The 24,444-nt window shown below is 39.9% G+C and overlaps 2 protein-coding genes across 6 annotated transcripts in view; both read right to left on the bottom strand.

Moving 5' to 3' along the window:
- The window catches only part of mtus2b (microtubule associated tumor suppressor candidate 2b), a 42,554-nt gene extending 27,320 nt beyond the window's left edge, over positions 1 to 15,234 (bottom strand). For 2 of the 3 annotated variants that reach the window (XM_061877863.1, XM_061877864.1), the window contains exons 1-4: positions 15,125 to 15,234; positions 9,150 to 10,487; positions 8,936 to 9,065; positions 8,671 to 8,859 (exon numbers count right to left, since the gene is read on the bottom strand). In XM_061877863.1, coding sequence (XP_061733847.1) covers positions 8,671 to 8,859; positions 8,936 to 9,065; positions 9,150 to 10,397 — 1,567 coding nt within the window. In that variant the 5' untranslated portion in view covers positions 10,398 to 10,487; positions 15,125 to 15,234. The remainder of the gene's footprint in view (positions 1 to 8,670; positions 8,860 to 8,935; positions 9,066 to 9,149; positions 10,488 to 15,124) is intronic. The other variant, XM_061877865.1, reaches the window with a different exon arrangement.
- A 148-nt stretch (positions 15,235 to 15,382) lies between these two features.
- The window catches only part of LOC133537042 (high affinity cationic amino acid transporter 1-like), a 45,080-nt gene continuing 36,018 nt past the window's right edge, over positions 15,383 to 24,444 (bottom strand). For all 3 annotated transcript variants that reach the window (XM_061877868.1, XM_061877867.1, XM_061877866.1), the window contains exons 8-12: positions 23,438 to 23,540; positions 23,208 to 23,368; positions 22,985 to 23,136; positions 19,840 to 19,948; positions 15,383 to 18,269 (exon numbers count right to left, since the gene is read on the bottom strand). In XM_061877868.1, coding sequence (XP_061733852.1) covers positions 18,202 to 18,269; positions 19,840 to 19,948; positions 22,985 to 23,136; positions 23,208 to 23,368; positions 23,438 to 23,540 — 593 coding nt within the window. In that variant the 3' untranslated portion in view covers positions 15,383 to 18,201. The remainder of the gene's footprint in view (positions 18,270 to 19,839; positions 19,949 to 22,984; positions 23,137 to 23,207; positions 23,369 to 23,437; positions 23,541 to 24,444) is intronic.

Genomic DNA, 24,444 nt, shown 5'->3' with positions numbered 1-24,444 from the left:
CCCGGCAAGAAATCTGCGTTAAAAAGACTCCGGCTTATTAGTGATTCCTAGAGCCCAAAAAAAGTCTGCGGGCTATAGCGCGTTTTCCGTTCGGGCTCCAGTACTCTGGAATGCCCTCCCGGTAACAGTTCGAGATTCTACCTCAGTAGAAGCATTTAAGTCTCACCTTAAAACTCATCTGTATACTCTAGCCTTTAAATAGACCTCCTTTTTAGACCAGTTGATCTGCCGCTTCTGTTCTTTCTCCTATGTCCCCCCCTCTCTTGTGGAGGGGGTCCGGTCCGATGACCATGGATGAAGTACTGGCTGTCGAGAGTCGAGACCCAGGATGGACCGCTCGTCGGGACCCAGGATGGACCGCTCGCCTGTATCGGTTGGGGACATCTCTACGCTGCCGATCCGCCTCCGTTTGAGATGGTCTCCTGTGGACGGGACTCTCGCTGCTGTCTTGGATCCGCTTGAACTGAACTCTCGCGGCTGTGTTGGAGCCACTATGGATTGAACTTTCACAGTATCCTGTTAGACCCGCTCGACATCCATTGCTTTCGGTCCCCTAGAGGGGGGGGGGTTGCCCACATCTGAGGTCCTCTCCAAGGTTTCTCATAGTCAGCATTGTCACTGGCGTCCCACTGGATGTGAATTCTCCCTGCCCACTGGGTGTGAGTTTTCCTTGCCCTTTTATGGGTTCTTCCGAGGATGTTGTAGTCGTAATGATTTGTGCAGTCCTTTGAGACATTTGTGATTTGGGGCTATATAAACATTGATTGATTGATTGATTACTTTAAATCAAATATTCCACTTCCGACAATTTTTGGGAGGATCAAAATATTTGACAAAAAAGGGATAAAAACATGAGAAGACAAACAAATATGTAAATCGAAAGTTAATAAACAGATTTGTTGATTTATGACTTCTTTTCAACACTTTTACGAGTGGGGCCTTTTTAGTTTCCATAGACTTTTTTTAGTGAGGATGTATTTTTAACTTGTCATTGATCAAAAACTAATAATGAACTAAAATCAATGTTGTTAAGAACTATTGACACATTTAAAGCTACAATTACTTCACATCAAATATTCCCACTTTGAACATTTTTGGAGAGAAAATACTGCATATTTTGTGTTTTTGCCATAAAAACAAGGTTTTCTTTGATAAACAAAAAACATGAACAATTTTAACTTGATGTCAACGGATAAATCCGAAGTTGAAATATATATATTTAAGCATTTAAAGTTAAAAAGATCAGTAAGGGGTCACCCACATCTGCGGTCCTCTCCAAGGTTTCTCATAGTCATTCACATTGACATCCCACTGGATTATGAGTTTTTCCTTGCCCTGATGTTGGATCTGAACCGAGGATATCGGTGTGGCTTGTGCAGCCCTTTGAGACACTTATGATTTCAGGCTAAATAAATAAACATTGATTGATAGATTGAAATACATGACTTATTTTTAACATTTTGTTGACTGAGACCATTTTGGTTTCTTCAACATATTTTGTATTGGTATCAAAAATAAAAAAAATATAAAAATGTCCGCCGCATGTTGTCATTTTTCAGTGTGAGGCACTCAGTGGAAAAAGTTAGGACACCCCGAGTGAGATATTAAAGTGTCATAGGCCATTTATTTCCGTAATAACTCAACAGCAACCCTTTTTGGGTGCTTTTTTTTCTCTCACGATATTGGAAATAATGTACTTTTATTCATGTCAAATGTTAAAAAATAGGCAGCTGTTGTGAAATATGCTTTTGAAAATCTCACAAAGTGAAACAAAGAAAGCTCTTAATTATTCATACAAAAAGCTGTTGTTGCATCTCCAAGGCTTTAATTCTCCGATGAATTGACGTCTTAAATAGAAGAACCTATTTGCTGTTTGGAAGAATGTCGTTTATATCCTTTAAAAAGACAAAATACGTCAATGTGAATGACAAAAGGTTAAAAATAGTCTTTTTGTGGTGTGTTATCATTACATTCCTCATCAGGCACATTCGAAAGCTAATTGCTAAATTATTAAAGACGTCAAAAATGCTTAAGGCTGTTTCTGCAATAATCCACCTGGGACCTTTTTTTTGGTTTCATATAATTGGACTTCATTTTTCTTTTTTGTTTCAGATGAAGCCTCACTTTTACAACCATGAATAATATTTCCTCAGTGAGTACACCGATGGCATCTTGTTGTACTTCTAAGATTTGAGAATATATTTCTAATTTGGACAGGTAGCAGGATTCTTTCCATGCTAAATGCTAATATACATGTTAGCGAGAGTCCAAGAATTAGCTTATGTTGAAAACAATTTTCGCAATGACAAAAAACATCGGCTAATATCAGCGTTAGCGCTAAGATGAGCTTATGTTAACACTAGCTGTCAGCTTAATAAAATGAGCTATAGTTTAATATTAGCTAAAGTTAGCAAATATTAGTTAGTGTTTCTCTCCGTCTTGTCAGTGATTTTTTTCTTAATAATGAGCTCGCAGCAGCCAGCGTCATCTCACAAGATCCACGGGTGACGAGAATGTCAAACAACTGATGAAAGTGAAGTCTTGGTGAAGATTGATGATTGCTCATTTTTATGTCTATTTTTTTAATGCCTGGCTTGCGATCGACTGACACACCCTCCGAGATCGACGAAATGCCCACCCCTGATATAAAGTGTGTAGCATTAAAGGTAACTGGATATCCAACTACCATACAAATACTGAAAATTTCGGATTATAAGTCGCTACTTTTTTTCCCCACGCTTTGTACCGTGCGGTTTATAAAACGGTGCGGCTAAATTATAGATTTTTCTTTGCTGACGGCCATAATTAGACTTAGACTTCCTTTTTATTGTCATTCAAATTTGAACTTTACAGTACAAATAGGAACAAAATTTCGTTGCATTAGCTCTTGGTAGTGCAGGATAAAAAAAAAAAAGCAATAATGCAAATGTGTTGTCTGTCTCAAGATCAATAATACAGACGAGGCGTGTTGTCTGAGATTTCAACGTTTACTTTTTTAGTGTGTGCATATCACAACATCCAAACTGTCAACATGGCCACATACAACTCCCCCCACCGCGCATGCTCGTCACTCCCGTTGCATGCTGGGTAGTGTAGTTCTATTATTCCCTGGCTCATAACATCACATCTTTCCCCCTATAAAGAAATAGTGTTTAACTCAAAGTGTTATTTTTTTAAACTACAACTTTTTCATTTTTTTAGCATTGTAACCACACAAAAATGTCAAAGCATTTATGTCAACTCTTTTTTTTTTTTAACAACTTGCAAAAACCAAGAGTTCTTAACAACTCTCAATCAGCCTCTTAGGTGGCTGAACATGTCTCTTAGGTCTAGACAGTCTCTCAACAGTAGGTGACGCGGACACTGCTGTCAGTCCTTGGTCAGCAAGGTTAGGCTCCGTGTCAACAAGTTCTGCAGGTCCAGCTGAGTCATGTTGAGCCTTTTCCTGAGCTGCAATGTTTCCTTCAGTCAGCTGTAGTTGAAGATCCGTACGGTTCCTTCTCAGAGACGGTCCATTTTCCATCTGGATCCTATACGAGCGTGGAGCAACTTCCTCTTCCACCTGTCCTTTTTGTCTCCAGAGGCCTGTAGAAATGTCTCTGAGATGCACAACATCTCCTGGCCTCAGCATAGGCAGGTGTTTTGCAGTTGTATCATGCAGATGTTTTTGCTTTGCTTTTTGTACTTCCTTAGCTTGTCTGACCTTGTGTGCGCCTTTGGGTGTCAGCAAATCCTCGTTGACTGGTAGGTTGGAGCGAATGCGCCTACCCATCAGCATTTGGGCTGGTGACAGTCCATTTTGTAGAGGTGCACTCCGGTAGATCAGTAAACTTTTCTGAAAGTCATCTTTGTACTGTGATTTGTTTAGCAAGTTCTTTACAGTTTTAACAGAGTATTCTGCCAAGCCGTTGGACTTTGGATAAGTTGGACTTGACGTAGAGTGTTGAAAACCCCATTCCTTGGCAAAGGCAGCAAACTCACAGCTAGAAAACTGGGGACCATTGTCGGAAAACAGTTCGCATGGAACACCATGTCTGGCGAACAGTCTTTAAATAACTGACAACTGCTTTGCTCGATGTTGACTGCAACGCTCCAATTTCAGGATAGTTCGAAAAGTAATCTGTGACTACCACGTAGCTCCTTCCATCGAAGTCAATAGATCAGTTCCTACTTTGTAGTAAGGTCTGTGTGGCACTGGATGAGTCATCAGTGGCTCCGCTTGTTGTTTTGGCCTGTAAGTTCGGCAAATTCCACATGACATTGTTGTTTGGCTAATATCGTGATTGATCCTTGGCCAGTACAATACTTCTCTAGCCCTCCTTTTACACTTGACTTCACCAAGGTGGCCTTCGTATATCTTTTCGAGCATCTGCTTGCGCAGTGAGTACGGAATAACAAATTTGCTCCCTTTTAGCACAATGTCATCCACCACTGTGAGCTCAGCTCTACAATTCCAATAGTCTTGTATTTTCAAGGGGCAACCCTTTTTTGTTGTCAGGCCATCCATTCTGTACTGCGCTCTTGAGTTCTTTCACAGTTTCATCTTCAATAGTCTCTCTCCGTATTTGTTCTGTTCTGTCTGCAGTCACCGGCAAAGATGTCACAACCATATCTACATATGCCTGTATCTCAGTGATATTTTCACTGTCTGCAAGTTCTCTTTTATCCACTGCTCTAGACAATGTGTCGGCTGTGTACATATATTTTCCTTGTGTATATATAATGTGCACGTCATATTTTTGCAGTCGAATTAGCATGCGCTGTATTCGTACTGGACAGTCATTCTACGGTTTGTTCATGATGGACACCAACGGTTTGTGATCGGTTTCCACTTGAAACATCTGTCCATATACATATTGATGGAAACGCTCGCATGCATACAAACTTGCCAACAGTTCTTTCTCGATTTGAGCATACCTGGTCTCGGCACTTGTCAGTGCTCTGGAAGGCATAGGCGACAGGTAGCCACTGCTCTTCATGTTGCTGCAGTAGCACTGCTCCCAAGCCGTACTGTGATGCATCTGCCGAGATCCTGGTGCTCTTCTCGGGGTCATAAAACTTTAACACGGGCTCCTGTGTAAGAGTCTCCTTCAGTCTCAGAAAACATTGTTCTTGCTCGTGGCACCATAACCATTCATTCTTTTGTTCAAGAAGACTCCTGAGAGGTGCTGACTGGGTTGACAGTTGTGGGACAAACTTAGCAAGATAGGTGACCATCCCTAGGAAACGTCTGACCTCATCTTTGTTGGTTGGCCTTTCCATGTTGATGATTGCTGAAGTTTTTCTCGGATCTGGCTTCACGCCCTCTTCACTCACAACATCTCCCACAAAGGTCAGTGACTTCACTCCAAACTCACATTTTTCTTTGTTAAGTTTCAGGTTCACCTCCCTTGTCTTGTCTAGCACTTGTCTCAGTCTTTCGTCGTGTTCTTTTTGTGTTGACCCCACACTATGATATCATCCATCATTGTCTCAACTCCGGGTATGTGCTCAAAAATCATGTGAATGGTCTTGTGATATACTTCAGGCGCTGACAAGATGCTGTATGGTAGACGAAGAAACCTGTACTTGCCCTCCGGGGTGTTAAATGTGCACAGTCTCTCCTCATCAAGCTTCATCTGCCAGAAACCTGATGAAGCATCTAAATTGCTGAACCATTTTGCGCCAGCAAATTGTGCCATGATCTCTTCCCTGGTTGGTAACTTAAAGTGCTCTCTTCTGATCGCTTTATTTAGGTCTCTTGGATCCAAGCATATTCTTAGGGCACCTGTTTTCTTTTGCACAACAACCAGCGAGCTGACCCATTCAGTTGGCTCATCTATTCTCTTAATGACTCCCAACTTTTCCATTTGCGCTAGTTCATCTTTCAGTTTTTCACACAGAGCAAATGGGACTTTCCTGCACGGGTGCACAACAGGAAACACATATTTATCTACACATATTTTATGTAGTCCAGGTAGACATCCAAGTCCTTGAAAGCAGTCTTTATACTCTTCCATGAGTGAGTCTTGAGCATTTGTAGTTTCTTGAGATGTCACCACAAACATTCTTTTGACAAGATTGAGCTTTGTGCATGCACTGAGTCCCAGGATTGGTTGTACACTCATATCCACAATCAGTAGCTGTGCTCTCATTTGTCGACCCTTGTGTTTAAAAGTTGCAATACATCCACCTTTAACAGGAACTCGTTCTCCAGAGTATCCACTTTCTTTGGTTTTTACTGGATGGATTTTGCTCTTTACAGTCAGTGTTTTGTAATCTTCCAAAGATAGCAGGTTTACGTGAGCACCTGTATCTAACTTGAATGGTATTGTCGTCTGATTCACTGTAATTGGAACAATCCATTCTTCTTTTTCAATTGTGCACGCTTGCACCACATTGACAATAAACTCATCCTTATCATCATCTTCTTCAACTGTGTGAACTTTCTGTCTTGAAGCTGCTTTACAACACTTTGCATAGTGATTGCTCCTTCCACAGTTGTTACATGTTTTTCCATAAGCAGGACAATATTTTGGCTTGTGGCTGCCTCCACATTTACCACATTTAAATCCCACAAATTTGTCTTTTTGATCCTTTTGTTTGGTACACATTTTCTTTTTCCATTGTTCTTTATGTATGGCATGCACTGTTGTTTCACCTCTTCGTAACTCTTTTGTTTGTGCTCTGGTGGTCTCAGCTGCTCTACACATACTGACACACTTATCTAACGTAAGCCCAGTTTCTCAAAGCAGTCTTTCTCTTAGTGCATTATTCATTGTACCACAAACAATCCTATCTCTCACTAATGAGTCTCTCAGAGTGTCAAATTCACATGTTTTGCTTAGTGTATGAAGCTCCGCCATGTACTGATCAAAAGGTACTCCTTGCTTTTGGTCATGTGTGAAAAACTTATACCTCTCAAATGTCACGTTTTGACGAGGCACAAAGTATTCTTCGAACTTTGTCATTAGCTGTTTCAGTGTCAAATTAGCTTCATCCAGCTGAAAGCTATTATATATGTTCAAAGCATCTTCTCCAATAACATGCAAAAGAATGTGAGCTTTCAGCTTTTCATTGTCACCTTGCTGCTAAATATATATTAAATCTTTGCTTAAAACGCTTCCAGTTATCAGCAAGATTAGCCGTTAGTAGCATTGGGCTAGGTGGACTTAGCTTTTCCATGACTGTACTTTGGGTAAGTTACCGGGACTTCACAGCTCTTTGTGTTGTTGGCTTTCTTCCAACTCGGGCACAAGATCCTCTTCTATTTGTTCAATCTGTCCCTTGTCGTCTGTGTCACTTTACCGCCGCTCATAGTCTTCACACACCGTAGCAAACTCCTCAGAAATGTGGCGTCCTTCGCACGTTGTCACTCACGCGACCGAAGACACTCGTCTTTCGTGGCTCCCTCGTGGCAAACATTTCTTCCGACGCTGCTCACGGCCACTTCTGACACCATGTGTTGTCTGTCTCAAGATCAATAATACAGACGAGGCGTGTTGTCTGAGTTTTCAACGTTTACTTTTTTAGAGCGTGCATATCACAACATCCAAACTGTCAACATGGCCACATACAACTCCCCCCACCGCGCATGAGCATGCAACGGGTATGCTGGGTAGTGTAGTTCTATTATTCCCTGGCTCGTAACATCACAGCAAATAGTTGTTCTTTTTAAACCAAGCAAACACAATGACAAGGTGTCTTGTTTGTGCTGTGGCGCCATCTTTTCGCTCACTGCAGTGTCCTTCCATTTAGTGCTTTCAACCGGCAGTAGAAGAGCCGTTCCATCTTCCAGCTGACTGTAGCGTTTCTACTTGTATGGATTCTTCATTCATCACTCCGAGCAACCTTTGTAAGTTTTACAATATAACTAAAACTATTTTTACTTACTAAACCGTCCCATTTGTGATTTCTGCAGGTTTGTTTTCATGCATATTTGCGCATGCGACCACATTGTGTTCAAGCTAGCGTTGTTAGTATTAGCTAAGATGCTAACACATTTTTGAGTGTGTTAGTGTTATTAACTTACAATGACACTGTTTTTGTATAGTTTCACGTTCACAAATTGGTGGAGTTATTGGGTCTGTTTAGCTGATTGGAGAGCTGGATTCTGCAGCTAGTGGGTCCCTGGCAATGACTTCTGTTTTGTTTGATCATCCGTTTTACTGCCGTGTTACGGACACCGTTTGGAAACAATTAAGGTATGAAAATAAACATTCACAAAGTATATATTTGCGGCTTACACTGTAGTCCAGTTTGGCCAATATATGGACAGTTTGGTGGGTGCGGCTTATACAGGGGTACACTTTCTAGTCCGGAAAATAAGGTAGTTTGAATTTCATGACGTTGCAAAAATATATTTTCTTCCGATCCTGCCTTTGATTATAAAAAACTAACTGACGACAGTTCACAGTTGGTGTGTTGGTCCAGTTGGGGCGGTATAGCTCGGTTGATAGAGCGGCCGTGCCAGCAATTTGAGGGTTGCAAGTTCGATCCCCGCTTCTGCCATCCTAGTCACTGCAGTTGTGTCCTTGGGCAAGACACTTTACCCACCTGCTCCCAGTGCCACACACATTGGTTTAAATGTAACTTAGATATTGGGTTTCACTATGTAAAGCGCTTTGAGTCACTAGAGAAAAAGCGCCATATAAATATAATTCACTTCATTTCACTTGGTCAAGAACTCACGCTGAGAAGTCTGGCTGGTATCGTTGTCGTTAATCTGGCCGCTGGACAAAGACGACACACTTCTGGCGACACCCACGGCGGCGTTTCGAGCACTTGGTAGCGTGGAGAAGCCAGGGGAACGGAGACCAGTTTGTCCCGATTTGATCAGTATATTCCTTGAGATCTCCGGACCCGACCGTTTTTGGTCTCCTGAGGACAGATAGATCGTGGTGGTTGACTAAAAAGCAGCAGCTAAGACTTTGAAGACACCTCGTCGGGATCTTACCTGTGGACTCCCTTGGACCTGTCGGTGGAAGTCGCGCTTTGGCTGCAGGTTGTCTGGTGACGGCACACAACCCGAGCTGAGGCCTTGCCGCCCTGGGGGTGTGATAGCCTCCATCTTGGAGGTAGTGCTGCTGAGAGACTTGGGGACGTGAGTCCGGGGGTCTTCCTTAGGGCTTACCAACCAAAAACTAACGTCTGAAGAAAACGGGTCTTACCTCTTGGGGACATTGGGTGTCCTCATGATGACTAGAAGGTTTCAGCCCAGAAGGACAGTGTCCAGACAGCTCCTGTCTGTACTTGTCAAACATGGTGTTGTAGGAGACTTTATATGAAGGTCCAACCCTTGGCTCTGCATGAGCCGGAGTACAGGAGAGTGGGGGATCCGTTCCCTGGGGATTCTTGCGTATGCAGGTGATGATTTTTGGACGGACATTTTTGGGCGTAGTAGGAGAAAATGACCTCTTGATGTCTACAGGAGCTACAGGTTTGGGGATCCCACTGCTTAGATGTGTCTTAGGTGTTTTTGTCGTTGAATTTCTTGTAGGGGAGCCGTGAAGGGCCGCTTGGACATTGGACACCTTGGCCGGAGAGGCAGGAGGTTGTTTCCTGGGCAATGACGACGGGGTCGCCGTGCGACTGGGGCTCCCCCACGGTTTCCTCCTCTCCAGGCTGGAAGAGCGCGAGGCGATCTCGAAGGAGCTCTGAGGCTTCTTTGTGGAATTATCAAAGGAGAGCTGCTTCTTGAAGGTGTATTCAAACACGGGCTGCTTTTTCAAGCTTCTCTCAAAGGAGTTCTGCTTTTTCAAGGAGGTATCAGAGGATGCTGGATTCTTGACAACATTGGGCGGAGATCCTTTGGTTTTCCGAGGGCTCACGTTGCCTTCAAAAGGCTCGTCTGTTTGTGTGCTTTTCTTGCTTTTAGTGTTTTTGACGGGTGAAGCCTCGCGTTCAGATGCACCTTTCAAAGCTTTATTTAAGTGGTTATTCATCCTGTTGTGCTCCGCCTCCTTTTTGGCTTCAGGATCCTTTGCGCAAACAGTGGAGTTCAGATTCAAATCCACGCAGGACTCACGTTTTTTTGGGGTATTTTCTGTCTTGCACATCTCTCCCTTGTTGTCCACAGAAGCGGAAGCAAAACCATCAGACTGATCAGTCGCCGTTTCTTCTGCGGTTCTGCTGCTCGAAGGCGGCGGATTGTTGCGCTCCTGTAGCCCGACAAAATCCTCCCCGTCCTCCACCACGTAGGCCTCCAGCTCCTGACACTCCAGCATCTCGAACTCTGCCAGCTCAGGGTCGTCACACGGGCAATCCGTCCCCCAGATGACCGCCTTGTCCTGGTCGGACACAGGGCTGCCACCGCCCATTCTCCCGCCGCCGTCCGTCCTGATATCGTTGGCGTTTCCATCAGCCGGCGCCTCCTCTTGCAGGTTGTCATTCCTTAGCGACTGGACTCTATCACACATTTCTGAATCAATTCTAGGTAGGACTTTAGTAAGGACAGAATCACTTAGTCATGGCTCCTGTTTGCACGGAAATCCAGTCACCGCACGACCCTGAAAAAAGAAAACAATACTCAGAGAAACTCTTCTATACTCCGACCAAAACAAGAGGACCAATCCTTACCCAAAACCAACCCTCCCCTCTAAGAACAATAAAATATTTTCAGAAAATGTTGTGGACTTTTCTGCTTAATCCAGGTTTTCAGTACAATTCTGTTCAAGATTAGAGAAACATTGTACAGGGAGACAGAACAGGAACAGTGATGGGTGTGCCCCTTAAAAGTTGAATAGGTTCTTGGGGTGGGGGGCTCCAGATTGAGGCCTTGAAAAAAAAAACTTAATAGCAAACAAAAACATGTTCCACAGAATCCACAAAACTTTCAACAGAGGGGAGGGGAGCTATGGTGGTAGGCTGCTGCTATCTAAGCCCATGCTCAGCGGTCCATCGCCCCTAAGGGATTCAAACGGTGGTAAATATGTGCAATTGGGGGGAGGGGGGGGTGGAGTTGTGTGTACAAATGCGCATTGTAAAGGTGAGTGTTGTTGTGTCTATAGGCCTGGGGTCGCTCCGCAGGCATTACTAGCAAAGTCAACTTCCAAGTTTACTTGCTCACTGGAGAAATAGCTGAAGTTAAAGTTCCTGAAGTCTTTTGGGATCTTACAAGGGAGGCAAGGAAAAACTCTACAGACGGATTGCCAACAAAGTCGGTAGTTGCACTGAAAATCAATGTTTTTGTTGTTTCTTGTATTATAAAACCTGTTTTAATGTCCTTTTGACCAGGTCACTTTTGTAAAAGAGTTTTTACCTGGGGAAATAAAGGAAAATGCGAATGGAATGCCTTAAACTTTGTCAGTCACGTTGAGACCAGCCCACTCGTCTTTTCCGGTGTCAGCAGGTTTGGACGTTAAACTGGGTTAAAGGGTTTGCAACCTTTAAGTGGAGAACCGTTCCTTGGATTGACAGGAAAATTATAATTGTGGAAAAATACGGAAATTTTATCATATGTGTTCTAAGGCTGTGAATCTTTAGGCACCACATGATTCAATGTGATTCAAATGTTGGGGGTATTGATCTGATTCAGAATCGATTCTCGATTTAAAACAATTCCGGAGTAAAAATACCTGGTAGTGGTAAATACAAAAAAATATATTCAAAATTAAATATAATTTTAAAAAATTAAAATTTTGAGAATTTAGGGGCATTGTATACATCCATTCATTTGAATGGAAATTTCCTAGACATTTGGGAATTTTGGGAAATCTGGGATTTTTTTTAAAATATTGATAATGACAGAATTGTGCTATATGATATAAATGTGTTGGCGTTGGAATTTTTTCAAACAGTTGAAAAATGTTGATGTTTTAACAGTTTGAAACTGAATCGGTGTTTCGGAATTCCTCAATGGAATTTCTGGAAAACCGGGAGTTTGTGCGTAGAAGTAGGACCATTTGTTGTCCCAACTAAGAGGAATGTTTTAAAGGTGGAATGCTCAAAAACGATTGAAAAATGTGGACTGTGAAAACGTGAAAATAGGGCTTTAAAAAAATGGGAATTCTGGGAATTCCTGGAATTGTTTGAATTTGGAAAATGATAGTTTGATTGTCCAAGGTGAGTGGAGTGTGTGGAGGGTGGAAAGGTTCAAATCGGATGAGAAATGTGGCATATGCAGTAAAATGTATAATGCTGCATTTATTGTGGGGGAGGGGACAATTCCTGCAAATTCAGGGAAAACCGGGAATTTTGGGAAGGTAAAAACATGTTTTGTGTTTGATATATTGGAAGAGTAGTGTGTGTGGATGGTTGAAAAGTCGAATTCGGGTTGAAAAACAATGCAACATTTTGACAATTAAGGGCATTGTAAGACGATGAAATGAATGGATCATTTGAATGTGAATTTTCTAGAAATTTGGGAATTTCGGGAAAACCGGGAATTTTCAAAAATATTGATACTAGCCCAATTTTCCTAGATGATATGATTAGAATGGTGTGAATGTTGATGTAGTAACAGTTTGAATTTGAGTTGGTATTTCAGAATTCCCTAATGGAATTTCCGGAAAATTGGGGAATTTGTACATTAACAAAAAAAAAATAGGAGCATTTGTTGTACCATCTAAGAGGAATGTTTTGAAGGCGGAATGGTCAAAAACGGTTAAAAAATGTGACGGTGAAATCTTTCCAGAAAATAGGGTTTTGGAAAACCGGGAATTCTGGGAAATCCTGGAATTTATCCAAAGTGAGTGGAGTGTGTGTATGGTGGAACGGCTTTAATCAGGTGAGAAATGAGGGAATTGTGCAAGTTTGAAAACCGGCCCATTCATTTCCAATAGAAAAATGTCCCGCAAAACCTGAAATTCTGGGTAATCTTGGATAATTTTAGAAAAAATTATATAATCTAGTATTTTTTTTAAATTCTGGGTAATATTGGATTTATTTATTTTTTTAATTCTGGGAATCCCGGATGTATGTTTTTAATTCTGGGTGATCTGGAATATTTTTGTTTTAATTCTGTGTAATCTGGGATATTTTTTAAAACTCTGGGTAATCTGGGATATATTTTTTTTAATTCTGGGTAATCTGGGATATATTTTTTTTAATTCTGGGTAATCTCAGATATTTTTGCAAACTCTGGGTAATCTGGGATATTTTTTTTAATTCCGGGTAATCTCAGATATTTTTGCAAACTCTGGGTAATCTGGGATATTTTTTTTAATTCTGGGTAATCAGGGATATTTTTTTTAATTCTTGGTAACCTGGGATAATTTTTTAAACTCTACGTAATCTGGGATATTTTTTTGAAGTGTTTCTGTGGAGCTCTTGATTTCTGGTCGAGTAGAAAGGTTTTCATACTTGAAATAAATAAAGAGCTCCGATAAATATTTATGTGTACTTAAAAGAAAACTGTTTTTTAAATTAAAATTCTACCCAAACATTTAAAAAAGTCCAATACAAGAGAAGTATCCAATACTTCTCTTTTCTAAATCAAATGTGTACAGCAGATAAAGTTCATTTACATCAGGGGTCCCCAAACTTTTTGACTCCTGAAAGAGTGCACACTTTGCCGATGATTTCCCATTATCGATGGAAAAAATGCATTTTTAGACAGTATGATTTGCCTGAGCGATTAGGAGACACTGAGAGTAACAAGAAGTAGAAAATGGATAAGGACAGATTTAGAAAAAATAATAATTAAAGGGACTTCCCACGGGTTGAATTTTGGACAATGGCTGGGCCGTAGTTTGGGGACCCCTGATCTACATCAATAATATGATTTGTCTGAGTCGCTGGACAGGACAGATTAAAATCAATAATAATACAGTAATAAAAAATTTAAAAAAGTTAAATTTAAAAAAATACAATAAAATAAATAGATTTTTTTTAAATATATTTTTTCATCAATTAATCGATATTTTTCAATCAATTGATTTTTTTTAATTTTTAATTCAATTAATCGATTTTTTAAAATAAACAATAACAAATAAAAAGAAATCGATTTTTAAATATTTTTGTAATCAATTAATCGATGTTTTTAGAATTAATAATAAAAAATAAATAAATTGATTTATATATTTTTTGAATCAATTAATTGTTTTTTTTTAAATCAATTGATGTTTAAAAAAATTAATTAATCCAATCAATACAAATAAAACTAAATCAATTTTTAAATATTTTCTTGATCAATTAATGTTTTTAAAATAAATAAAATAAAAAATACATTGATTTTTGATATACTTTGTAAATCAATTAATCTATTTTTAAAAATAAATAATACAAATAAAAAATAAATCGATTTTTAAAAATATTTTTAAATCATTTAGTTGATTTTTTTAAACAATAATAATAATTTAAAAAAAACGATTGGAAAACATTTTTAATCTGTGTTTTTTAATCAATTTATTATTTTTTATAAATCAATAATCGATTTTTTTTTAAATAAGTACAAAAAATAAAAAACTAAATATAAATCGATTTTTTAAAAATATTTTGAAAATCTATTAATCACTTTTTCATTTATTTTTTTGGGACACCAAATTTTTCTGTTAAATTTTCAGGGGCGTTACGGGACGTAAAATTGGGCTTAAGTGAAAATTCTTCCGCTCCAAAGGGCGCACTGATGGGCAAATGGTTACCATGGCGACGCTGGGGGGGGAAAAACACGAGAATTACTATTGTGTTGAAGGACGACTCTCTGATACCGACATTCGTGCGTTGGATGGTATCGAGTGTGCAGTTGCGCCCTTCAGGAATCGTACTTAAAATCGATGGACAAGAGGAGCCTGCACGCGCACAGGATGGTTGCCGTGATGCTGCAGCAGAGAAGATGTATGTTGTCGTCAACACGCCTCCGTGGGCACCATCCCCCTCCCTTCTGCTCCGTGGCCGCGCGGGTCTCCCCACTCCCCGCATGCACCTGCCACCTGAGTCGCCTCTCCTCGTGGAACTCCTTTGTGGTCGCACGCAAAAATAAAACCAAAAAACACTAACATTGATCACTTGCGCGCACACGAGACTCTATCATCGTGAAATACTGAGGATGAAAATGGAGGCGTGACTTTTCCCGCCTCCTGTTGTTGGCGCCGTGGAACCTTTAAATAGGTGGACATTTTGTTTTTAGCGGGGGAAAAAACACGAGGAAAGGTTAACCCTCACTTCGACATTACGTCATCAAGGGACGAGAAATCAAAGTTCTTACCGTGCATCTCGATTAGGAAGAAGAGCAGAAACGGACCCACGATGATGGAGAGGACACGCCGAGCTGCAGCGTCGCTGGACAGCAACGCCCACCCATCACGTCTCCCTCTGCTGGACGCGTCTGGAACTGCACAGGATGCTTTAATAGTTTTATTGACACATTTAGACATGTTGAGTTTTTCAAGTGAAACATGAGAAGACAAACAAATGTGGTCATACAGAATTGTAATATTTGAAACACGTACTTGTTAAAAAAAATCACAAAAATCTAATAAAATCAAACCAGGAAATAAAACAATATTTAAACATTCCATTTAAAGGCACATGGACAAGGGCAACAAGTAGGGAAAATACATTTAAAAAATATATATAATTTACTGTGTTTGCAGGTAAAGTTATTACAGTTTGACAGTTTTCATTTGAAATTGGACAATTAAAAAAATAAATATTGAAAAAACACCCACATTTGTAACTTTTTTTTTAATGGACTGCTTCACAAAGTTGAAAAAGTAAATCAGTGCAGTAATTAGAATAAAACATCACCTTTCAATAACACTTTCATTGCAAAATAAATAATAAATAGCATCCATCCATTTTCTACCGATTGTCCCTTTTGGGGTAGCGGGGGGGGGGGGGGGGTGCTGGAGCCTATCTCAGCTGCATTCAGGCAGAAGGGGGTATACACCCTGGACGAGTCGCCGTATTATAATGTACATTCACATTTTAGAAATGGCTCAAAATTATAGTAATACAAATTGTCTTTTGATTTTTTTCTTTTAAGTGCAAAAACTTCAGCAGTCCAACATGTTTAGAGTACGCAGCAAACACACGCACGCACACACACACACACGCACGCACACACACACACAAGAGAAGGAAAAGTGTTATTGCAGCTGAATGGTGGTTGTTAGAGAATGGGAGTGTTGTTGCAGCTGGACGTTGGTAATTAAAGAGAGAGTGTTAGTGTTACTGCACACATATACAAGAGAAGGAAAAGTGTTATTGCAGCTGAATGGTGGTTGTTAGAGAATGGGAGTGTTGTTGCAGCTGGACATTGGTAATTAGAGAGAGAGGGTTAGTGTTACTGCACACACACAATAGAGAAGGAAAAGTGTTATTGCAGCTGAACGGTGGTTATTAAAAGAGAGAATGGGAGTATTATTGCAGCTGGATGTTGGTAATTAAAGAGAGAGAGTTATGTCATATTTCCAGCTTTTTTGTGCTGACTTCCAGCAAATAGAGGGACTTTTTTCCTGTTTCCTACTCGGGTGGTGATCCACGGCGGGTGGGCCTTCTTGAAGGGACACCCTCCTGGACACTGTCATATTTCCAGCTTTTTTGTGCTGACTTCCAGCTCGTAGAGGGACTATTTTAGTGTTACTGCAGCTGAACAGTGTTAATCAAAAAGAGGAGTGTTATTCCAGACAATTGATGGTATTTAACAAAAGAAGGGGAGTGTTGTTGCAGCTGGAAATTGTTAATTAAAGCGAGAGGGTTAGTGTGACTGCAGCTGAACAGTGTTCATTAAAGAGAGGAGTGTTATTCCATACAATTGATGGTACATAACAAACAAAGGTTGATTGTTGTTGCAGCTGGAATTTGTTAATTAAAGCGAGAGGGTTAGTGTGACTGCAGCTGAACAGTGTTCATTAAAGAGAGGAGTGTTATTCCATACAATTGATGGTACATAACAAACAAAGGTTGATTGTTGTTGCAGCTGGAATTTGTTAATTAAAGCGAGAGGGTTAGTGTGACTGCAGCTGAACAGTGTTCATTAAAGAGAGGAGTGTTATTGCAGACATTTGATGGAAACTAACGAGAGAAAGGGAGTGTTGCCGCAGGGGAATAATGTATAATAAAGAGAGGGGAGTGTTATTACAGCTAAACAGTTGTAACCAAAGCGAGAAGGGGAGTATTATTGCAGCTAAAAGATGGCACTTACAGAGAAGGGTGTGGTATTGCAGCTGAATGATGGTAATTATAGAGAAGACTGTTATTAAATCTGAACATTTGTCATTAAGGCGAAAAATGGGTTATTGCAGCTGAAAGATGGTACCAAGAGAGAAGGGGGTGTTATTGCAGCTGACTTATGGTACGTAAAGAGGGGAGTGTCATTGCAGGTAAAAAATGTAACTAAAGAGAGGAATGTTATTGCAGCTGAAGGATGGTAATTAAAGAGGGGAGTGTCATTCCAGCTGAATGATGGTAATTACAGAGAGGAGTGTATTTGCAGTTTAATGATGGTAAGTAAAGAGGGGAATGTTATTGCAGCTGGAGGATGGTAATTAAAAAAGGGGGGTGTTATTGCAGATGAATGATGGTAATTAAAGAGAGGAGTGCAATTGCTGCTAAAGGATGGTAATTAAAGAGCGGAGTGTTGTAGAAGCGGAAAGATGGTAATTAAAGAGAGGGTGTTACTGCAGCTGAATGACGGTAACTAAAGAGGGGAGTTTTATTGCAGTTGAAGAAGGGTAATTAAAGAGAGTGTTATTGCAGCTGAAAGATGGTAATTAAAGAGAGGAGTGTAATTGCAGCTTAATGATGGTAAGTAAAGAGGGGAGTGTTGTTGCAGCTGAAAGATGGTAATTAGAGTGGGGTTGTTGGGGCTCAACGATGGTAATGAGAGTGGGGAGCGTTGTTCAGCTGAAAGATGGTAATTAAAGTGGGGAGTGTTGTTGGGGCTGAAAGATGGTAATTAGGGTGGGAAGTGTTGTTGCAGCGGAAAGATGGTAATTAAAGAGACAAGGGGAGTGAAAATCAGAGAAGACATCAACAGGTGTACTGTGTGTCTTGTTAGCTCGTATAAACAGGAAATAATCTTGTGCAAGACGACCAATCAGACTTGTTTTGCTCGTGCGCGCACACACACACACACACACACGCACGCACGCACGCACACACACACACACGCACGCACGCACGCGCACACACACACACGCACGCACGCACGCACACGCAAGCACACACACGCACACAAGACAAGTGAGGCACACACACATGCACTCGTACACGCACACACGCGCAGACACACGCACACGCACACACACACGCACACACGCACACACAAACAGGATGGGTTCAGGAGTGGTGCAGGGTCTCGGCCTGTGTGCTGTGATGGATGCCGTAAGTAAAGTAGATAATCAAACCTAAGAGAGAAAAAGAAAAGTTAGTAAGCAAAACAACTTCCTGCTTCAGATGATGATGTCATGCTGCCATTTTGGATCCAGGATGGGGAAAAGGTGGGCATTGCCCCACTAGATCCAGCAGATGGCACTGTGGTTAAATAATCATTTTTTTGTTTTCCTATATGCAAGATTGTCTCTTAAAGGCCTACTGAAATGAGATTTTCTTATTTAAACGGGGATAGCAGGTCCATTCTATGTGTCATACTTGATCATTTCGCGATATTGCCATATTTTTGCTGAAAGGATTTAGTAGAGAACATCCACCATAAAGTTCGCAACTTTTGATGCTGATAAAAAAGCCTTGCCTTTACCAGAAGTCGCAAACGATGACGACACAAGGGTGAGGGCTCCTCACATCCTCACATTGTTTTAAATGGGAGCCTCCAAAAAAAAGGGCTATTCGGACCGAGAAAACGACAATTTCCCCATTAATTTGAGCGAGGATGAAAGATTTGTGTTTGAGGATATTGATAGAGAAGGACTAGGGGGAGAAAAAAAAATCAAGTTAAAAAAAAACGCGATTGCATTGGGACGGATTCAGATGTTATTAGACGCATTTACTAGGATAATTCTGGGAAACCCCTTATCTTTCTATTGTGTTGTTAGTGTTTTAGTGAGTTAAATAGTACCTGATAGTCGGAAGGGTGTGTCCATGGGTGTCTTCAGGCCAGTGTTTGATGGAAGTCGACGACAGCTGTATGGACGTCACAAGCTCAGCTGATCTCCGGTAAGTGGCGACTTTTTACCACAATTTTCTCACCGAAAACTGCTGGTTGACATTTGGTCGGGATCCATGTTCGCTTGACCGCTCTGATCCATAGTAAAGCTTCACCTCCGGGAATTTTAAAGAAGGAATCACCGTGTGTTTGTGTGGCTAAAGGCTAAAGCTTCCCAACTCCATCTTTCTACTTTGACTTCTCCAATATTAAGTGAACAAATTGCAAAAGATTCAGCAACACAGATCTCCGAAATATTGTGTAATTATGCGGTTAAAGCAGACGACTTTTAGTTGTGTGTGTGTGCAGCTCTAATATTTCCTAACAGTCCGTGACGTCACGCGTACACGTCTTCATTCTGCGACGTTTTCAACAAGAAACTCCTGGGAAATTTAAAATTGCAATTTAGTAAACTAAACCGGCCGTATTGGCATGTGTTGCAATGTTAATATTTCATCATTGATATTTAAACTATCAGACTGCGTGGTGGGTAGTAGTGGGTTTCAGTAGGCCTTTAATTACTATATTATTTCTTATGCCACCTCTCCCTGTCCTTCCTTTGTGTGTGGGGCAGCAGAGTCCTTAGGTGGGCTATGCCGGACAATAATCTATCAAATCTATCTAGCAACACCTGCAAAAACAAGTGGTGCAAGTCTGAATGTTGTATCGCTCCACACAAACTCATATTTATGTTTACCATTAATCACTTTTGTGTTACCTATATAAAGTTTTTCACCCAAAGTTTCCCAGGAAAGTTTTTTCCAACAACCCAAGCAGCAGAGAAAAGTGTGAGGATGGTAAACAAACACACGTGCCTAAAGTCAGAAAGCAACAGTAGTGCATCCACAGGCCTTTCATCAGCTGCATGACCAGGAAGGTGTTGACCAGCATGCTGAGAACCGGCAGGAAGGGCACCATCGGTACCTGGAAAGGGAAGGGAGCACACTGTCATGTGTCGCCGCCCTGCTGGACATTAGTGAGAATGCGACAAAATAACTTGTTTTTAGACAAGTAGTTTAAAGTAGATTGGTTAAGGGGTGTCCAATCCTTTTGACTTGGGGCCACCATATATATATATATATATATATATATATATATATATATATATATATATATAAAGCCTATACATATACTGTATATTTGTACGTATACAGTAGATGTATAAATACATGTACTGTTTTTTTTTTTTTCAATTAAACACGATTCTCGATTCAAAAACGATTTTTTCCCGATTTAAAATGATTCTGTATTCATTCAATACATAGGATTTCAGCAGGATCTACCCCAGTCTGCTGACATGCACGCAGAGTAGTAGAATTTTGTAAAACGCTTTTATAATTATAAAGGACAATGTTTTGTCAACTGATTGCAATAATCTAAATTTGTTTTAACTATTAAACGAACCAAAAATACGACTTATTTCATCTTTGTGAAAACATTGGACAAAGTGTGTTGTCAAGCTTATGAGATGTGATGCAAGTGTAAGCCAATGTGACAATAACGTTCTTTTTTTAAATTTTTTATAAATGTCTAATGATAATGTCAATGAGGGATTTTATTTTTATAAATGTCTAATGATAATGTCAATGAGGGATTTTAAATCACTGCTATGCTGAAATTATAACTAATGTTGATACTGTTGTTGATAATATTCATTTTTGTTTCACTACTTTTGGTTTGTTCTGTGTCGTGTTTGTGTCTCCTCTCGATTGCTCTGTTTATTGTAGTTCTGAGTGTTGCTGGGTCAGGTTTGGTTTTGGAATTGGATTGCATTGTTATGGTATTGCTGTGTAGTGGTTTGTTGGATTAATAAAAAAAAATAAATAAATACATTTAAAAAAAATGAGAATCGATTCTGAATAGCACAACGTGAGAATCGCAATTCGTATTTAAATCGATTTTTTCTCACACCGCTAATATATATATACACACAGTATATATATATATATATATATATATATATATATATATATATATATATACACACATATATATATATACAGTATATATATATATATATATATATATATATACAGTATATATATATTGTATATATATATACACGTATATATATATATATATTTATATATGTATATACATATATACATATAAATATGTATATACATATATACATATATATACATACATATATATATATATATATATATATATATATATATATACATATACTTAGTTGTTTATAAAAATGCTGGATAAAAATCTGTTCTGTCTACACTTCAAAGTGTAATCCATGGTCAGCAACCTGATTTACTCACGTTGTCCACCGATTGTTAACATCAATTATACAGTCAGATATTTCAATCTAATACGATGGTGGTTACCCGCACACCAGATTCCTGTTTAAATTCATCAAGTCAAGGGGGGCCAAAGAAAACACGCCCTCGGACTGTAGTTTGGACACCCGTGGATTAGTGCTTAAAATTATCACTACTATATTACTGTCTTTTTAATAAACATTTGTATGTTTTGAGTTATTACATTTTTTTATTAGCGCACATTTAAAGCAGAGGTCAAAACTCCCATTTTTTTAACAATAATTTTGTTGTTCTGAAAGTGACAGAGAACCTTTCAGGGAAAAAAACATAAAAACTATGGTACAATAGGAAGGGTATTCATATAGCTCCACTTGTCAGTTTACCTGACACATGAAACGTGTATTTTAGCAGCAGTATTTTAAGGTAAAAATAAGATAAGGATTAACAATTTTTTTCACTGACACAGCAACATCATGGACATTTAATCCATTAATGCAATGGGAAATGATGTAATATTTCATAATATATTTGATAGTGAAACAATTTTGAAAATATGTGCATCAAATTAGAAAATGCAGGGATAAAAGGTGACGTAGCTCTAAATTAGTCAATTGGCATTTTATTGCATTTTTGCATTATAAATACTATAAAGCAACATACTGTTTTTAGATTTTTTAAATAAATAATAATGAATAAAAGGTAAAGGTAAAATATACACATCCAATTATTTTGTGGCGATCACTAAGATAATAAATTATATCAGATTTTTTTTTTAATCAGAGAGAAAAAAAAATCACAAAAAATAGGTAAAACTGAATGAATGAATGAAAGAATGATTTAAGTAAAGAGGAGTGTCACTGCAGCTGAAAGAGGATAATTAAAGAGGAGTGTTGTTGCAGTGGAGGGATGGTAGTTAAAGAAGGGAGTGTCATTGCAGCTGAAAGATGTCATTAAATAGAGGAGTCTCATTGCAGCTGAATGATGGTAAGTAAAGAGGGGAGTATCATTGGAGCTGAAAGATGGTAATTAAAGAGTGTTGTTGCAGCTGAAGGATGGTAATTAAATAGGGGAGTATTGTTCCAGCTGAAAGATGGGAATTGAAAAGGGGAGTGTTGCTGCAGCTGAAGGATGGTAATTAAAGTGGAGAGTGTTGTTGCAGTGGAAGGATGGTAATTAAAGAGACAAGGAGTGCAAATCAGAGAAAACATTTGTAGGTGTACTGTGTGTCTTCTCAAATTATAGCTTTCTCATTTTTCATCAGAGGAAAAAAATAAATCACATTAAAAAAATATTTAAAAATGAATGAATGAATGATGGTAAGTAAAAAGGGGAGTGTTATTGCAGCTGAAAGGGGAGTGTTGATAAAAGAGTTAAAAATGTTGACTTTTGAATGTTTTTTGGATGGCAAATAATTGCAAGAAGCTTTGAAAATGTATTGCAGTATATTTTGTTTCGTTAACAATTGTATTTTTTGTCCGCTGTATCAAATATGATACACATGGAAAATCATTGGAAACATTTATTTTCCGGGAACCAATAAAAGTTCAAATAAATTGAATTTTTCGTTCATTATTTGGTGGTTGAGAGTTTGAAAGATTAATGCTGCAGTCACTCGCAGGTTTCTCACAGGAATGAGGCAAACACCAACCCGGACTGTTTTTCATATTCCACTTCTGTGACACACCTTGAAGAAGAGCTGGGTCTTGTTCTGCGGCTGCGTGAAAATGACAAAGACGACCACCAAGCAGGCCGACATGATGAGGACGAGCAGGCACAGCGACCACAGAGTGAGCTGGAAGGCCACGGCGGTCACGTTGAAGGCAAACACCAAAAAAACTGCAGGGAGAAACATAAGAGGAGGACTGAGTTCCGCCGCCAGCCGGGGCCGAGTCCTTTGCCAGTCTCACCGAGCACGCCGACGCACACCATGACCACAGACCCCGACGCGCGGGTCGGCTCTGTGCCGGAGCAGAAGATGGCGGTTCGGATGCGTTGCCGCGTCGGCACGTCGGACTCTGCCCCGTTTTCACATCCCTCTTCGCGGGCTCCGCCGCCCTCAGGTTGGTACCTTTAGAGGACACGGCACGTTCTTTAGGTGTACCTAATGATGTGGCAAAGAGGGTGGTGGGTGACGCACCTGAGCACCAGCACACACGCCGCTACCAACGTGTACGCCAGGAGGGCGCCGATGGCCATCAGGTCTACCAGGTCCTTCAGGTTGAAAATCAGCGACATCACAGCTGTCGCAAAACATCAGATGATTGACCAACTGGACGATGGTAACTAAATAGGGATGGTGTTGCTGGGGCTGGGCGGTGGTAATTAGAGAGTATGGGGTGTTATTGCAGCTAAATACTGGTAATTAGTGAGAAAAGGGGAGTGTTTTTGCATCTGGAATATGGTAACTAAATAGAAAAGGTGTATTGGAGCTGGACAATGGTAATTAAAGAGATTAGGGGAGTGCTATTGCAGCTAAATTATGGCAATTAGAGAGAAAAGGGGAGTGTTTTTGCACCTGGAATATGGTAACTAAATAGAAAAGGTGTACTGCAGCTGGACAATGGTAATTAAAGCGATTAGGGGAGTGCTATTGCAGCTAAATAATGGCAATTAGAGAGAAAAGGGGAGTGTTGTCGCAGCTGGATGATGGTAACTACATGGTAGGGTATGGTTGGTCTTGCAGGAGTACAACAAAATTATGTTTTCAGCAAATGGACGGTAACTAAATAGGAAAGATGTTACTGGGCTGGATGGTGGTAATTAAAGAAATTAGGGGGTGTAATTGCAGCTAAATATTGGTAATTAGAGAGAAAAGGGAAGTGTTGTCAGTTGGATAATGGTAACTAAATAGGAAAAGTGTTACTGGGGCTGGACGGTGGTAACTAAAGACAGTAGGGGAGTGTTATTGCAGGTAATTGGTAATTAGAGGGGAAAGAGGAGTGTTTTTGCAGTTGGATGATGGTAACTAAATAGGGAAGGTGTTACTGCACCTGTATGGTGGTAATTAAAGAGAGTAGGGGAGTATTATTGCAGCTAAATAATGGTAATTAGAGAGACACAGGGAGTGTTGTTGCAGCTGGATGATGGTAACTAAATGGGGAAGGTGTTACTAGGGCTGGACGGAGTAGGGTAGTGAAGTTGCAA

The sequence above is a fragment of the Nerophis ophidion genome, linkage group LG18 (genome assembly GCF_033978795.1).
Source record: "Nerophis ophidion isolate RoL-2023_Sa linkage group LG18, RoL_Noph_v1.0, whole genome shotgun sequence".
NCBI lineage: Eukaryota > Metazoa > Chordata > Actinopteri > Syngnathiformes > Syngnathidae > Nerophis > Nerophis ophidion.
The sequence above is the reverse complement of the archived record's forward strand: the minus strand, read 5'-3'. Positions and strand labels throughout refer to the sequence as shown.